The sequence below is a fragment of the Cyprinus carpio genome, chromosome B18 (assembly GCF_018340385.1).
Source record: "Cyprinus carpio isolate SPL01 chromosome B18, ASM1834038v1, whole genome shotgun sequence".
Lineage (NCBI taxonomy): Eukaryota > Metazoa > Chordata > Actinopteri > Cypriniformes > Cyprinidae > Cyprinus > Cyprinus carpio.
Window position 1 is genome coordinate 25,043,563 of NC_056614.1, and position 18,875 is coordinate 25,062,437.

The 18,875-nt window shown below is 33.5% G+C and overlaps 1 protein-coding gene across 1 annotated transcript in view; it reads left to right on the plus strand.

Moving 5' to 3' along the window:
- Positions 1-18,875, plus strand: part of si:dkey-205h23.1 (AT-rich interactive domain-containing protein 3B) — a 45,717-nt gene that overhangs the window by 77 nt on the left and 26,765 nt on the right. The window contains exons 1-2 of the mRNA XM_042744562.1: positions 1-179; positions 4,362-4,874. The exon at positions 1-179 is cut by the window's left edge and continues 77 nt beyond it. Coding sequence (XP_042600496.1) covers positions 144-179; positions 4,362-4,874 — 549 coding nt within the window. The 5' untranslated portion in view covers positions 1-143. The remainder of the gene's footprint in view (positions 180-4,361; positions 4,875-18,875) is intronic.

Genomic DNA, 18,875 nt, shown 5'->3' on the forward strand with positions numbered 1-18,875 from the left:
GAGAGACGCGTCGCGGGCGGAGCAGAGCTGCAGGGAGTTGCGCGCTGAACGCCGGTGGTCGCGGTTCTGCTCGCCTGGAACGGAGCGCACCGGATCGAACGGAAAGCGCCGCCGGTTCACCGAGAGTTACCGAGCAGAAAGAGATGGTGGATAACTGCGGCAGCGGCAAAACCCAGATGGTGAGTCGGTGTAACTTAGTTTAAACGTTCATAATGTCATTAATAATGCTGTAAACATCCTCATATAACTGTGACTGTAAATCAAGCCCCGCGCGACACACTGTAGCGTCTGTTTACTACCTTACTAAAGAGCATTAGCAAAAACAAAACAAAAAAAACCTTGTTGTAGAAACAATTTTCACTCAAAAATTGCTGGTAAATTTCACAAATGTGACCCTACACCACTAAACCAGTCATAATGGTATTTTTTGTTAAATTGAGATTTACGCTTTCCATTGATGTATGGTTTGTTAGGAGGATAATATTTGTCTGAGATACAACTATTTGAAAATCTGGAATCTGAGGGTGCAAAAAATATAAATACTGAGAAAATAGTCTTTAAAGTTGTTTAAATGAAGTTCTTAGCAATGCATAATACTAATCAAAAATTAAGTTTTTATATATTTATGGTAGGAAATTTACAAAATATCTTCATGGAACATGATCTTTACTTAATATTCTAATGATTTTTGTCAAAAAAGAAAAATGTATAATTGTGACTCATACAATGTATTGTTGTCTATTGCTACAAATATACCTGTGCTACTGATGACTGCTTCTGTGCTGCAGGGACACTGATAGTTACAAATTAACAAGTAACAATCTTAATTAATAATCTTAATGTTATGTACAACTTCGAGAAATCATGTTTACAGTGTATTAAAAAAATCTTATTTGTCTCGTTTTGCAATCAAATGTATAAACATTCCTAGAACAACATATTTGCTTACCTGATTTCATCAAGTGAAGGGAAGATTTGTTTTCTAATTATAAGTGAATTATTATTAGGTAATGCATATTTAAGTGAACTTATTGCTTTCAGATATATGCACGTCTGCTTATCAGATACATGTATTTTTAGTATACTTCTATAGTTATCACTGGGGAAAATGACAAATATACTCATTATAGTCAGTGTTCCCACCCTTTAAACCCACAGAAACCTTCTGTCATGATAAGAGTTTCATTCTTTAGTCCCTTTATGAAGCTGTTTTTATCTTGGGAAGCCACAGTGGTGGGGATTTCAAGTTTTACTATCATCATCATGTTGACGCACACACACACACACACACACACACACACACACACACACACACTGCTTTCATTAGGGGCCTCGGCTTTGATCCACCGTTCAACTGTGTTTAGTCATGTTATATTCCCGGAAACCACATGATTCTCATGCATGACTGTTTTACTCTAGTATGAAACACTGTAGGTACTGAGTAATGTTAATTAACTACATGTACTTACCACATGCTTAGGGTTAGGATTAGAGTTTGATTTAAGGTTATTTGCATGCAATTATGCATAATGTATTGTTATTATAATAGCAAGTAAATGTAACGTAACAAGGGCACCTTAAAACAAAGTGTTACTAAACTCATCAGTACATTTGTGCGATTGATTGATTGATTCAAGCTTGTTTTGGTTCAGAAATGCTACTACGTGTGTGTTTTAAAGGGTTTTTTGTAGTGTAACTGGTAAATGAAGACAGTGGTTTATTGCATGCACGTCTGTCCTGCTAAACCTGCGGATTTAAGAACAAATTCAGAGCCGGTTTGCAGCTCAGTGTTTCATCGTCACGTACTGTAAAAAGCAAACAGTGTTTACTTTTCGAGTGAATTTACAGGTTTTGACAGTTTCTCATTGGATTTGCTTCAGATTTTTGTGTTTTGCAAACCACTTTTGATCTGTTTTCAGTGCTCAGTCCTGATGTTTAGTATGCATCTTTCTGAAAAAGAGAGCTGAGAAGGTTCAGTTCTAAGTGTGGCTTATAGATTTCTGACATGATTTATTGTATTTAATCTGCTGTATGGTATTGTTTGACTGATATATTTGCTGGGAGATTGTCAATTGATTTTATGCTTTAAAATGTTGTATTTTGAATAAATACTGTGTAAAATACAAATTATTTGAAATTGCTGTGACTGAATGAGCCATTAGCCACCTGTTCTCAGTCATTAAAAACCTATTTTAGTATTAACTGCCATGACAATTAATGTGCTCAACAACAAGGAAACTTTATTGCCCATGCATATGCAATTTTAGCGGTGCATCTGCAGCTATATGTTTAAGAAAAATACATTTATTGATTTATGCCTGCACATTCTAAATGAAACTGATTCTCACATTCTAATTGCTTCCAAAACCATCAGTCCTTTCTGCATTAATATTGAGATGGTGACATCAGCGGAATTCGCAACAACAGCCGAATGTTTATGTTTGCTAAACAAAAATGCATGCACATGATCAGTGAATGCTGGATGTAGTGACCGATGGGGCGTGTGAACGTTCTGCAAACATCCTTGTCGTGTTGCCAAAACATCTGAGATCGTGCTGGTTTAAGTTCTGTTAGGAAATTATATTACTCAGCAGACACTTTCAAAGAAATGTTTAATAGAGACAAACCTGAATGCACTTTAGAGGTTTTATCCAAAAATAAAACAGATTTTAAATTGCTCTTTTATAGTACTTTAACTTGTTACTTGCCATGAAAATAGCCAAGCTGTCACTCGGTTAAAACAAAAAAACAACTACTTGATGCTTCCAAATCTGTCAGGCATTCTTGCATTAAAGAAAATGTGCTAGATGAGTTTTTTTCTTCATCAGGTTTGTAGAAATGTAGCATTGCATCAGTGTCTCAGCAATGGATGCTCTGCAGTGAATGGGTGCCGTCAGAATGAGAGTCCAAACAGCTGATAAAAACATCACAATAATCCACAAGTAATCCACAGCACTCCAGTCCATCAGTTAACATCTTGTGGATTACTTGTGGATTATTGTGATGTTTTTATCAGCTGTTTGGACTCTCATTCTGACGGCACCCATTCACTGCAGAGCATCCATTGCTGAGACATTTCTCCAAATCTGATGAAGAAACAAACTCATCTCGGATGGCCTGAGGATTTCCAGCACATGTATTTTTAGCTGAACAATTCCTTTAATGTTATCTTCAGCAGCCATATATAGGACTGTCGCAATAATCAATATATTGACTTATTGCACAATATATGTAGGTACATGACCTCAATCATTTTTGGTTATGCAATATATTGCCCATTATATTTACATAAAAATAAATGTCACCATGCTTTTTGCATTCCACTTGCGTCTATGTCTTTTGCAGCTTCTCGTACATGACGATCATAGTCATAGTCATGAGGTGCTCGTTCTACATACGTCCTGCTTCTACAAAAACAGTTTCATCTGCAGATATGGCCTTATTTAGGGATCTGTGCCTTTGTGCATACGGTCATCTGACTGCTGAGTAGTGATTGTGTTTTTCAGCAATAGTGTGCACCCTTCATTTACAGAGAAAAGAAGGTCAGGGAAAAAATCTCCATACAATTCTTTGTGCGTTTTTCTTTTTTCTACTTGTTACTTTGCAATTTTTGTGAGAAAATGTTTATTTACTACGTATTCAAGTTTTTTAAGATATTTAACATTTTGATACTTAATTTCCGTGTTCTAAATATTCTTAAGAATAAGAAAGGCCTTCTTGCATTATTATGCTTTTATATTAATAATACCACAAAAAAACACACAAAAATCAAAATTTTTAAAAATAGATTTATACATCATCTGAAAGCTGAATAAATAATCTCTCCATTGATGTATGGTTTGTTAGGAGGACAATATTTAGCTGAGATACAACTATTTGAAAATCTGGAATCTGAGGCAGCAAAAAAATCTGAATATTGAGAAAATCACCTTTAAAATTGTTCAAATGAAGTTCTTAGCAATGCATAATACTAATCAAAAATTAAGTTTTGATATATTTACAGTAGGAAATTTACTAAATATCTTCATGGAAAATGATCTTTACTTAATATCCTAATGATTTTTGGCATAAAAGAGAAATGTATAATTGTGACCCATACAATGTATTGTTGTCTATTGCTACAAATATACCTGTGCTACTGATGACTGCTTTTGTGCTCAGGGACACATATATTCAGTGGCATAAAATGCTCTGACAATAATATCGCATATTGCAATTATTTCTAGGGCAATAAATCACACAACATTGATCATGTTTTCATTTGCACGTGATCAATAAACCCCAAACATGCTGATGGTGTTGCATGCTGAGTTATGCATGTATAGCTGTGAAGCTCACAGGTGTCTCTGTCCGTGTCTCAGGAGGCTGGTTTGGGCTCCGCAGGAGTGAAGCTGGAGCAGATGATGGAGCATCTTCAGCAGCAGCAGCAGGCGCGTCTGGAGACGGAGCACAAGGAGCGCAGGCTGCGTGAAGCTCACATCATGTACGCGCAGCAGCTCGCGGCTCAGCAGGCCATTCTGGCCGCCGCTCGGGCTTCAGGGGCCGGGTTCATGAGCAGGGGCCTCGGCGCTTCTGGGGCCGGACATCCGTCCCGTGTCTCCAATCAAAGCAGTTTGGACTCGGAGCGCGAGGATGAACGCGACCGGGACTCGTATGATGACGGGATGATGGAGGGCGATGAAGGTAGCGAGGAAGATGAGCGGCCCTTCGGGAGCTTCTCGGGCCCCGGGGCCGCCGCAGATGCGCAGAGAGCTCCGTCACACGCCGTCAGGGTCAAACAGGAGCCAGAGGACGATCTCTCACCCGTCGGGCGACCGTCTGTGTCTTCTCCTAACGGCCAAACGGACTGGAGCTACGAGGATCCCTTTAAAGCGGTAAGAGAGCTTGTGCTTTCTCCCTCACAGTTGTATTTTTGACTTGTTTTCCATGTGACCCTGCAGCACAGAAGCAGTCATAAGTCGCACAGGTATATTTGTAGCAATAGACAACAATTTGAAATACAACTATTTGAAAATCTGGAATCTGAGGGTGCAAAAAAATCAAAATATTGAGAAAATCATCTCTAAATTTGTTCAAATTAAGTTCTTAGCAATGCATATTACATATTATGCATTATTACATAATATATGCATATTGCATATTACTAATCAAAAATTACATTTTGGTATGTTTATGGTAGGAAATTTACAAAATATCTTCATAGAACATGATCTTTACTTAATATCCTAATGATTTTTGGCATAAAAGAGAAATGTATAATTTTGCCCTATACAATGTTGTCTATTGCTACAAATATACCTGTGCTACTTATACTCGATGCACTCAACTGTCGCAACAAATGTGAACTATTATCAATAGTAACAGAAACTTTCTGCCGCTTAATTTTCCATGCTGTAAAAATAGTCAAGTGAGAGAAGTTGAAGCTTTTGTAACATTTCCAACTTGACAGGGATGCTTTTACTAGTTTAAAACTCTAAATTCCATTAATTCTGACACAGTGTGAATCCATTATTCTTATTCAAAAGCAGGCGGACTTGTTGATATATTTGTTTGATCAGCATGTTTAGGAAGCTTGGCGTGCTTTGATGGGTCAGTCGGTGGTCTGCAGGTTTCTGTGTGTGTTTGTGTTGGTTTGAGCTCCTCAGGAGAAACATCTGCTCCGTTCTGCTCTCCGCGTGAGTTCTGGCTCAGAGCCGGACTCTTATTTGCTCTCTTATGCTCCTGCCAAATGCTGAGTCGACTTTGGCAAGCGTCCAGACCGTGCAAAGAGACATTTGGCCCAAATTTGTCAGCGAACGCGTGGGAGTGTTTGTGCATGTGTGTGTGGCAGGCTGTACAGTAGCTGCATGGTGGAAGTTTATAGATTTTGAAGGGAATGCTGCGTTATGAACGTCATCATCTGACATGCAGCTGAATCTGAAACTTGAACTTCTAATGCAATGCATTCTTCAAATGAATCTTATGCGTTCCTATACATCACACGCTTCTTGAAGATTATTCTAGTGTGCAAGCACCATTAATGTCATCATGCAATGCCGTTTGCAATCATTTTACTTTCATAATGTGATGTTTCAACTTGATTTTTGTATAATATTTTCCTCAGGATAACATGCACTAATGAATCGATTGCAATTAGACTACAACTAGTGCAATTATTAATTAACTGTCTGGTCGTTTTTAATTATTCGAGAAAAACACAATAATTGTGCAGTGTAGTTAACTAAAAATAAAACAAAAAAACATAAAAAAAATCCCTTACTTCAAATAAAATAAAATGTAAACTGAAATAAAATGTAAAAACTTGATGTACTGAAATAACTAAACTGAAAACTGAAAAAAAAAAACTATGTAGAAATGTAAAAACAACAAAAATGAAAAGCAAAGAGACAACAAAACTGCTAAAACTTTAAGTAAAATTAAAACAAAAATAGAAATTAAAAATATTAAACTGAAATCAAAGCATTAACAAATCTCTAATAGGATATAAAATATTAAAACACTTTATTTTAATCACATTTTGCCATTCAAATCAGGGAAATTTCAAAGTTTTAATGTCAAAAATCTATTATATTACATTATATTATATTATATTATATTATATTATATTATATTATAATTATATTATATTATATTATATTATATTATATTATATTATTAATTATAAATATTATTTTCACAGCATTAAAGTAAATCATATGGGCTTATATTATCATATTAAAATATTGTTAAATATATAAAAATAAATAATAAATATAATTGTAATAATAATATTGTAAAAAGTAAAATATGTTTAAAAAAAATGTGTTATGATTACACTGCAAGTGACATGAAGAAAACAGAAATAAATTGTTAATCACAGCTATTTGTATGACAATTAATCGTCAGCAAAATGTACCTGATCATGACAGGCGTAAATAAGACGAGGGTCATGAATGAAAGGCCAGTGAATGAAGTGAGTTTGGGTTTCAGGAGCTCTGTGGAGTGAATCTCTGTCTGTCAAGAGCCGCTGATGTGATTAAAGGCCTGGGGCTTCTTATTTATAGAGACAACGTCCCAATATAGAGCAGCAGTGTGGAAACAGATCGTCCTGACTGCAGAGAGACATGCGTCCTCAGAATTATGATGCAATGTGCTTCAGTTTAATTAGATGCATTGAACGATTGCATATTTCTTGCTTTGCCATGTCTTGAGAAATATGAGGAGCTTTTTAGCACAAGTGCGAGAAGTGAAGAGCAAAGGATGCTCATTAGGAGTGTAATGTTTTAGACGCTGTTTTTATAATTTGTGTATTTCTCACGCATTTAAATTTATATCTCACAATGAAGACGTTTTTCTCTTTTTTTTCTTTGTTTACGTCTATTTTTCTCACAATTCTTTTTTTCTTGCAACTTTAAGTTTATATCTTTCGTAGACATTATATTCTGTGGCAGAAATGAATCAACTAAATTAGTAAAATTTTCTGGCTAAATTCATATGCACGCAACAATTTACAAAATGCATGCAAAATAAATTGTACAGTAACCCTTGAAATCCTCCTATGACTAAAACCAATCTGCATCTGCAGTGATTCTTTAACTGTGGAAAACCCTCTTTGTGCACATGTTGTTTTTCTCATAGATACAATGATTCTAACTTAAAGGCAGCAGAGAGATTCTGATCTGAAGGATGAAGTGTGTTTGTTGTAATTTCTGAGCCCTGATCCGACTGTCAGTGAAGTCAGGAAGAGGAAATGCAGAGGGGGAAGGGAGTGAGACGCATCCGTCTCTGTCTTTCTGTCTTCTGTCATCCAGCAGTATATAATGACACCTCATCACAGCCGCCGGTCTCAGGTTGCGTGGTTTGGGGGAAGGTTGAGAGACGTTTTAATGCTATCTCTGTGAGTTTTAATGACAGTTGCTGCTGTAAATTCCTTCCTGAAGTCATCAGACGAGATGTCGTGTGACATTCGGAAGACTGGAATACAGACCAAATATTTTCTTTCTTTTTTGATTAAAAATGCAGGAAAAATTTGAAATATTATTTCAATGTAAAACAGCTGTTTTCTATGTGAATCTCTGTTAAACTGTAATTTATTTCTGTGATGTGCAGCTGTATTTTCAGCATCATTACTCCAGTCTTCAGTGTCACATGATCTTCAGAAATCATTCTAATATGATGATTTACTGCTCAAGAAACATTTCTGATTATTATCAATGTTGAAAACAGTTGTGCTGCACAATATTTTTGTGGATTTTTTTAAATATAATATTATAAAGAATATTAATTTTTTATTTTATAAGTAAAATTATTATTTTATAAATTAAAAAACAAATTAAGCCTATATTTTTTTGAAGAGTTTGCAGATTGAATAGAAAATGTATTCTAGTTATTTATGTATTTTTATGCAGTTCATCATTTCGGTGAAATATCATCCTGATGAGCAATGCTCAGATTTTTAATCCAAGAGTGAAGGGATTCATCAGAAAGCACTTCTTTAAGTTGATAACAGACTGTAGCAAGTAACAAGAACACATTGTGTTCTCTTGAAACCTGCATGAAGCAGATAAAAAGAAAACATTCTGAGAAATGTATCAGTGTTTTTGCTCCAAACATTGACAGTCAGTGTTGTTTGAGTCCCAACATTCTTTCTATGTTCCACAGAAGACAGAAAGTCTCTGAGGTTTGGAATGAAATGAGGGCGAGTAACTAACGATAGAATGTAATGCATGTTTTTGGAAAGTTAAATCTGCTGCTGCTTTTGAGTTCTTGGATCTGGTGAAGAAGAAGCGAGTGTGAGGTGTGTGTTGTGTGTGTGTTTTGTGTGGAAAGCTTTGTTAATCCTCCGCTGCGTCCCTGGGGTCCGAAGGGGCCGATGGCTCCGTAACACTGTAATCTGTCAGTGATTAATAGAGCTTTAATAATGACTGCTTTTAGACTAAATGTATCAAGTTAAATGGCATCAAATACTCATCATTGATTGTCATTTTTATTAATATTTTGAATTCAAAATTTATTATATCATCTCACTTGAGGTTCAGTTACAGTTTTAGTATTTTGTTAGTATTTTTTGTGTGTTTTGTCATATTTATTTTCATTTAAATATGTCTATATCTAAGTTTTTGTTTTAGTACTTCAAGTAAACTAAAGGAAAATTAGAAATGTTGCCTGGGCCAAAAAAAAAAAAAAAGTTTATTTTACTTCGTTTCAGTTTATTGTATTGCTTCACTATTAATTTGAGGAACAAAAAGCAGTAAATGCACAGCTAAACATAAGTTTTAAAACTGTACATTTTTACATCTGGGCCCGTATTCACAAAACATTTTATCTCACCTCTAAGAGTTCTCCTAAATAGCGGTAAAAGTTTTTAGCTAAGAGTTTTCTCTTTAAACCTCTTCACAAAGCTGCTGAGACAGACTTGTAGTGAAGAACAGAGAGAAGTCTTCAGCTCAGAGTAAGGGGGCGGGGCTGAGCTCATGCTAGGGATGATGTCATCAAGCTTATTAACTATGCACACAGTGATTGGCTGATAGTCTCTGTCAGAGATTTATTCATAGAAATTATGTTGCCATATTCATTTAAAGGTTTAAAAATATGCAGGCTTAGTGTCACTAATTAAACAAGTATATGTTCAGCTAATTGTCAGCCTCTTACATGTGTGCTTCTCGTAAACAGTTAGCGGATATGCATATAAACCCATTATTTTTAAGATTTTCTCCTGAATCTGCGAGTTATGAGCTACTTTTAGCCTTAAGATGTTTTGTGAATACGGGCCCTGGTCTCTTCTGGAGTAATGGTAATGGCTAAAAGCAGACTCCTCTTGTTTTGTGTGAACTGTGAAGCTGATATTGTTTGCTGCTGGCGTCGTCTTCTCTCTCAAACCTCGATGCGTTGCATAATTGAAGCGTGACGTCGCTGCTCGGGCCGGACGGTCGGTGTGGACCGGTGCGGATCTGGATCGATGTGGGTTGTGTAAGTGAATGATTGCCTCATTTACTGTACGCTCGTGCATTATGAATGTGAGATCCTCACGTGCTTGGCTTCCTTTAGTGGAACTCAAGCAGTCAGAAGTGAGACGAATCCGAATTAATGCAACAGATTGTTTTGCTGTTGTTCTGGCTTACGAAAGAAAGAAAAAAAAATTACAGGAGGAAACCATTAAACAAGCGGACAAATAGGAATAGGGAAAAACTAAACAAAAAACACATGCATACAAATATACACATATATACATAAAAATACATATATAACCACATCAAATATATATATATTTATTTTTTAAATTACTATTAATTACAAAGCAAATTTACTCAATTTATCTGATCATTAAACATGTTCAATGCATGTTTCCTCACGTGACCTGATCTTTATGCATGTTCAGAAAGCAGTTTACACGTGAAAATGGCTATTTTTAATACAGTTTTGTATTTTTAAAAAACTATAATCTTTTGTCAGTCATGTCAAATAAAAAATTAGGAATGAATATTGTAGTTTGAGCGTAAAGGTTAAAAAAATTATTACTTTGGGAAAGTTCTGTAATCTTTTGACAGACATGTTTAATAAGCCAAGAAAAGAAAAAGGGAAAAATTATGAATGAATATTGTGGTTTGTGAGTAACAAAAATCACACAGGTGGCTATTTTTAATTCAGTTTTGTATGAATTAAGTCAAGAATAAATCCAGAAAATATAATTAATATTTATAGTGTATTATGAGTAACTTACAAAAAAAAAAGTTTTTAAATCCAGTTTTGTTTTTATATAAAAATGTCTATTTTTAATTCAGTTTAGTATGAAACAGTCTTTTGACAGTCTTATCAAAAAATAAGTCAAGAAAATATAATTAATAAATATAGTGTATTATGAGTAACTTACAAAATAATAATAATAATAATTGTTTTTACATCCAGTTTTTGTTTTTATATAAAAATGTCTAATCTTTTAAGTAATGAGTTAAGAAAAGAAAACTAATAGCATTAAAATTGTGGATTATGTTGCTTCCGTTCATTCAGCAATGAGAGCAGTTTTCAGCATATTTCTGTAAATATAGTTTGTCATTCCATGAATTTTCCACAAGACATAAGCACAGAATGCTATATACTGCAGAAGTTGTTAAACCTCTTTGATCTGTGCAGCAGAACTGTTTAGAGTGTGTTTGTCGACTCGTGTTGAAGATTCCTCCGATCCAGGAATAGTGTTCATGAATGTGGGGGAGGGTCTGGAAGCGTCGATCCATCCACACGAAACATTCCCATCGGAGTTACTCAGTGAAGTCCTCAAACGTGACAGATTCCCATCGGAGAATTTCTCACTGCGTGTAAGACGAGTTAAAGAGCAGCAGAGGAACACTTAAGACACACATAAAACAGGAGAAAAAATCCAATGGATGTGCATTGAAGGATGTTTTTCATTAAGGGGCAATATTTGATTTCCGAAAGCATTATATATATCAGTGATGACTTTTATGTTAAATACCTAAAATTGGCTTTTCATTTCATTTAGAGTACTGTAGGCTGTTATTGATACAGTTTTATCATAAGCAGCTTTACACTGCAAAGGTGAAATGTGTCCCTGGACCACAAAACCAGTCATAAGGGGTCAATTTTTTAAAATTGAGATTTATACATCATCAAAGATGAATAAATAATCTCTCCATTGATGTGTGGTTTGTTAGGAGGACAATATTTGTCTGAGATACAACTATTTGAAAATCTGGAATCTGAGGGAGCAAAAAAATCTAAATATTGAGAAAATCATCTTTAAAGTTGTTCAAATGAAGTTCTTAGCAATGCATATTACTAATCAAAAATTAAGTTTTGGTATATTTACAGTAGGAAATTTACTAAATATCTTCATGGAACATGATCTTTACTTAATATCCTAATGATTTTTGTCATAAAAGAGAAATGTATAATTGTGACCCATACAATGTATTGTTGTCTATTGCTACAAATATACCTGTGCTACTGATGACTGCTTCTGTGCTGCAGGGACACAGATGTGGAAGTGCATCTGATCAAGGTGACGTACATGTATTTGCAAAACAAATGCATCATGCAAATAAAGCCTACATAAAGTCTATAAATTATAAATAAAGGAACTCATGACAGGTTGAGGCTGACAAAAAAAAAAAAAAAAAAAAAAAATCATTATTGTTGATTATAGTCTTTGATATTGCATTAAACGTTATAATGTTAATTAATAATATATATATATATATATATATATATATATATATATATATATATATATATATATATATTATATATATATTAATAATTAAAAAAAATATGCATTTGGAAAACAAATCATATTCTAGCTACACAAAAAAAAGGTAAGAAAATTAATTTTCAGCGGTGACTAATCTAAACGCCTCTGACTACATTGCATTCATAAGCTAGAAACATCTGTGTTTATAATGGGTAAAAATACATCTAAATGTAATAAATCTAAAGTTCATATTTCACTTTAATCGCATCAGCCGTAATAGATTTAGTTTAATTGTGCAGTGGCATTTTTTGCACTCTTATCTTGATTAGTTTTGCACATTTTTCTCCCAAAACCTCATTAATTTCCAATTAATCCCTATTAAACCAATAGACCTTATAGACACAAAGGAGCATGTATTTTTCATGCCAAAAATGTAAAGATTTGTTGATTTGATTGTGTTTTTCTGTCTGTCGAAGCATGGGGAGACAGAATTACACAGATGCTCGTCACGTCAGCTCAGATGTGCAGAAACCTGCCTGTGATCTCGACTCGACCTCGCTGACGCTCTCTTTCCCGGAAGAGAATGCAGACAGCAGGTCTGGCCTTGTGCCGACTTGAACGTGACTGTGATCCAATGAGTGACAGAAAACCTTTGGAGTGCAGGAACGGAAAACATCATGAACTAGATTTGTATCTAATCTAGATTTTTCTGTAGAAAAATGTGGTTTGCATGAATGAAACACACCGCCAGCACCTGCACAACTGCAACGGTGCTGATGATCGTGATATTCTGCTCTCTAGAAGGAGCGATAGTAATGCAGACGCTTTCCTTAAAGCAATAGTTCAGCCAAAAGTGAATATTATTCGAAAATGTGCTCACCATCAGGTCACCCAAGATTAGGATGAGTTTGTTTCTTCATCAGAAATGTAGCACTGCATCAGTGTCTCAGCAATGGATGCTCTGCAGTGAATGGGTGCCGTCAGAATGAGAGTCCAAACAGCTGATAAAAACATCACAATAATCCACAAGTAATCCACAGCACTCCAGTCCATCAGTTAACATCTGGAGAAGACAAAAGATGAAACACATCCAGCATTAAGACATTTTTAACTAAAATACATAGAGTCCATAATCCATAATAACACTGCCTCCATTGAAAAAGTGTTCTGGTGTGAATCAGGAGAGAAATCTGCACAGATCAAGCAGCGTTTAAACAGCTCTAAACAAATATGTGTCTGGATTTTGATGTGAGAGACAACAGGAGATACACTTTTTCACTGGAGGAAGTGTTATTATGGATTATGGACTCTATGTATTTGAGTTAAAAACATCTTAATGCTGGATTTGTTTCAGCTTTTGTCTTCTCCAGATGTTAACTGATGGACTGGAGTGCTGTGGATTACTTGTGGATTATTGTGATGTTTTTATCAGCTGTTTGGACTCTCATTCTGACGGCACCCATTCACTGCAGAGCAAAAAAATGTATGCATATCAAGTTTTATGTTAGTTAACTAAGGCTGCTGCTGATTTGGCCTCACAGACCTTCATATCTGAAGCTCAAAGTCTGATGTATGTTTATTATGGTTGAAATATTAGTTTATGAATTGACCCTGAAGAATGAAATCCCCTTATGTGGGAAAAGCTACTGATGACAGTGTGAACATGATCAGTCACCACACATACACTTGACTGTTATTGTAAGATCTAGTTAAATAGATGAGCTGTTTAATGCTCATGTTCAGCTGGTTAGATTGACATTCATGTTTGTGACCAGTGTGTTTGTTTTTGACCAGTTTTCATGAATTATACGACTGCAGAGTGCAAAGTTCATGTCAAGTGAATGATTATAAAACTGCTTTTGTTTTTCATTAAATGTATAGAAGTACATATAATCCGAGTGAGTGTAAATATACATGAATCCAAGCAAATCAGTAGAAAAACTTAAATATCTGTTTTAGAATTTTGAGATCTTCTTTTAATCTTTTCGATTTTGTACTTTTTTGGTTCCAAAGCATTAAAATATTTTATAGTCTAAAATTCTAATGTTTCATTAAAAATTGCTCACTGGGTCAGAGAGAAAAAAAAAAAAAAACACGGGTGGAGAAGAAAAGACGTTTATGCAAAAGAATTAAGAATTTATGTTCAGAATTAGTTGTGAAACCATCAGGAAACATTTACTCTCCATTTTCCAGAACAGCAACCTTCCTGGAGTTTCCGGAATTGCAAGGTGTCATGTTCTGATAGACTTTGCATAAAAATCCTAAAAATGACCCTCACTTAATAAGAATAACATCCTGAAGTGTTGTGAATTACATTAAGACTATTTTTTATAGGGTTTATAGACACATAAGTTGTGAGTGACTCTTGAAGGACGCTGTTTGAAGAATTGATCTTCCAGAATCTGGCAGTAAGTTTCAGGAGCTCATTTTTATTCAATTCTGCAAAACAGACTTTTCAGGAAAGGAGATGGAATAAAAATGAGCTCCTAATACTTGAGACTTGCATAATAAACCCTTAAAACACAGTTTGTTTCATTAGTATCTTTTTATTCTATTGTATTTGTCCTTTGCTTTTTTATTATACAGTTTAATTATTTTCAATAATTTTGAGGACCTTTTGTTCGTTTAATTTTACTAATATTAGTTATCCTAGTACTCTGCTGTGGTGTTAAGAATTGTGAAATGTTTATATACTACTGGTCAAAAGTTTTAATGTTTTTTACAGGAGTCTCTTCTGCATTTATTTGATGATAAATACAGGAAAAAATGTAATATTGTGAAATATTATTATGATGTAAAATAACGTTTTTCTATGTGAATCTCTGTTAAAGTGTAATTTATTTCTGTGATGTGCAGCTGTATTTTCAGCATCATTACTCCAGTCTTCAGTGTCACATGATCTTCAGAAATCATTCTAATATGATGATTTATTATCAGTGTTGAACTGTTCTGCTGATTCATATTTTTATGAAACCTGTGATACTTTTTTTTCAGGATCCTTTGATGAATAAAAAGTTAAAAAGAAGAGCTTTTTTAAAAAAACAGAATTTAAAATTTAAATCTTTTCTAACAATATACACTACAGTTCAAAGTAATTTTTTATTCTTTCTTTTTAGAAATAAATTAAAACTTTTATTCAGCAAGGATGTGTTCAGTTGATAAGAAGTGATAGAAAAGATTAATATTTTAAATAAATGCTGTTGTTTTAACTTTTTATTCATCAAAGAATCCTGAAAAAAGTATCACAGTTTCCCAAAAAATATTTGGCAGCACAACTGTTGATAATTCTAATAATAAATTATCATATTAGAATGATTTCTGAAGATCATGTGACACTGAAGACTGGAGTAATGATGCTGAAAATACAGCTGTGCATCACAGAAATAAATTATATTTCAAAGGATATTAAAACAGAAACCATTATTTTATATTGTAATAACATTTTGCAAGATTACTATTTTTATTTCTGTATTTTTGATCAAATAAATGCAGCCTTGATGAGCAGAAGACACTTCTTTAAAACACATTACAAGTACTGATCCCAAACTTTTGACCGGTATATATATATATATATATATATGTATATACAGTGATTGGCCACAGCACTTGGCCACAGACGGAGCGGAGTGTTTGATTTCTCTCTCCTGCCAACATAAACCAACCAATCTAAAATATATAGGTTCGACAGACCGAGTGAACGCTTTAGCAATCATTTTAAACTCTGCAGTTATCAGGTGCAATGCTGCATTCTATCATTCATGTTCACATTAACCTAAAGATATTACTGATCATAATGCCATCATTATCTGGAAGATTCTTTGGGGGCAGACTTTTAATTTGTGGATCTGCGGAAAAATCTGATTTTATTTTATTTTTTAATATTGTGCATAACAGCCAAGATTTCCATTAAAATGCTTCACTTCATTACTGTGAAGGCAGCGTGACAATGATAAAACACACACAGCCTCTATTACGTTTCTAATGAGCGTCATTTGCTCTTCATTTGGTTGTACCGACGCTGCCGCTAAAAAAACTACACGTGTTTGTCGCTGAGATTTGAAATAGCTCTATTTTTAGAGCTAAATTTATTTGGTAATGGCTCATAAACTCATAAGAATGACGTGAGCTTGAAGGCAGCAGAAGATTTTCTCAGTGGACTTCTATGTGAGATTTAGTGATTTATTTGACTGATTTTCTCATTATTTCATTACTTGTATATATAAAAGGTAATTGCAACTTCTCTTATAATTCTCCTTTTTTGTGACCTTTTTTTTTCTCAGTTCTCAGTTTATATCTCACATTTCAGACTGCAAAAACACAGAGTCTGAATTGTGAGATTCCGAGAAAGTAAATCAGAATTCTGATTATTTTTCTCACAATTTGTTTTATTTATTTTTGAATTTATTTATATGTATATTTATTATAATATATATAAGTATCCTTAATTAATTTTTATCTTTCTTTTCTTTTCAATTCTGAGAAAATAAGTTAGAATTGCAACTCAGAATTCTGATTATTTTTCTCACAATTTAATTTATATATATATATATATATATATATATATATAATATATATTAAATTAATTAATTAATTTAAATTAAATCTTTTCTCTTCAAAAAAAGTACAAATTGTGAGATTTAAATCAGATCTGGTCGGAGTAAAAGGTTATTGCATTATTAAGGATTATTATCTCACAATTTCTTCTCAGAATTGCAAGATATTACTTCAATACTTTCTTAGTGAACTTATATGTGAGATTTCATTAAATACAGCATCTGATTTGCTCATTGATTTAGTAATATTTCATCACTCATAACAGCTGGTTTTATTCGTCATGATTCCTGTTGTTCACTATTAAAAGTCTGAATGCACAGAAGCATTGAGTTCTTTCAGTTTCCAGCAGGAGCAGATGCTGGGTTTTGTAATTCATGTCTGTTGAGCGTTTAATGATCAGATGCTGGTTTAGCGAGTGCAGTTTCAGTTAGTATCGGTGTCGTCTCTCGTTCTGGATCAGGATCCGCAGGTTTGTCGGTGGTCTCGCTCGTCCTCATTGTTTAACATGCGTGAGTCGATGTTTGAATGTTGAGATTTGAACAATTTAACAGGCAAATAAGAGCGATGCATATGTGCTGCTTTAAAGTCCAATCATGCGATCGCTCTTATTCTGCATGTGTTTGCTCAAGGTTTTGCCATGAAAGTGCAGCAGATGTCATATGAGCCGTCATTCAATCAAATGAAAGCACTAGCAGATCGACTGCAGAGATTACACAAATGCACATTAAAATCATCAGCCAGAAACTTAACAGACAAGAGCAGTGATTTCCATTCCACTTCTAAACTTCTTTTACCATATTCACTGTTTCATATAAGAGAGAAAAGCTTTAAACCAAATAATGTCATAAAACAGCTAACAATTTATTTGCTTCACAATTTATTTGCAGTTTTATATACAAAAGTCATATATATGCAAATATGTTTATTATTACTATTATTATTATTGTTTATTAATAATTAATTATTTTTAATATATTATATTTCCAAGTTATTTCCTTATGTGTGTGTATAAACACATAAAGACTTAAAATTAACAAAAAAAAAAACATATATATATATATTATATACATACATAGGATGACTTAAAATGAATAAATAAATATATAAAAAACACACAAATATTTATATATATATATATATATGTGTATATATATATATATATATATATATATATATATATATATATATATATATATATATAGTAATACATAATGAATAAATGCAAAAAAGAATATTAATTTAACAAATATTATAATATATAATATATATAATAATACAAATTTATATATATATATATATATATAAATATATATATATATATATATATATATATATATATATATATATATATACATACATTAAAATTAATATTAAAAACATTTTTTAGTATACATTAAAATTAATATGCATTATTCACGTTTGAAGTGTTTTTTTTTTTTGTTTTTTTTACTGTATTTATTTTATTGTATTTTTAATCAAGTCTCAAGATGTTTTAATTTTATTGAAGCCCTAGTAAATCTAAAGTATGTTAATTACCAGAATTGGCATGTAAATGAATCATCATAGCAACCTCTATATTATGATTTTTTAAATGTCTTTTTATTTAGTCGTTTTACTGTATAGAAGTTTTCCTACAATAGAAAACGTATGGAAGGTCATTGTTCGAAACGTGCTTGGCTCCTGTCTTTAAAAGTGAAAGTCTGTGGGTTGTTTCTGAGACACGATCAGGACAGAGCTCTTCTCGTGCCGCTGGTCTTGTGTTGAATCAGCTGAAACGCTTCTGATGTGCTGAATGTGTTTCTGATGTGAAATCAACAGTCTCCTCACCAGAAATAACGAAGGCTCGGTGACGGCCGCAGACAGCTGGTCACAAATGGATCACGTTTCTATACTAGTTATGCAAATTTGGGGCTTGTCTTGTTTTACCGGATGGAAATGAGAACAACCTCATTTGCTTCACCAATTGTGTTCAGCTTATTTGATTTCAGGGTTGGGTTGTAATCGCTTTGTCAAATTAGATTCATTCAGAAAATCAAATCCGTCTGTAAACCACATTTACAGTTCTCTTATTAATATTCAGCTTTGATTGAGCTTTGCTATTTTCAGTAATAGCAGGTTTAGATTAGATCATTCACAG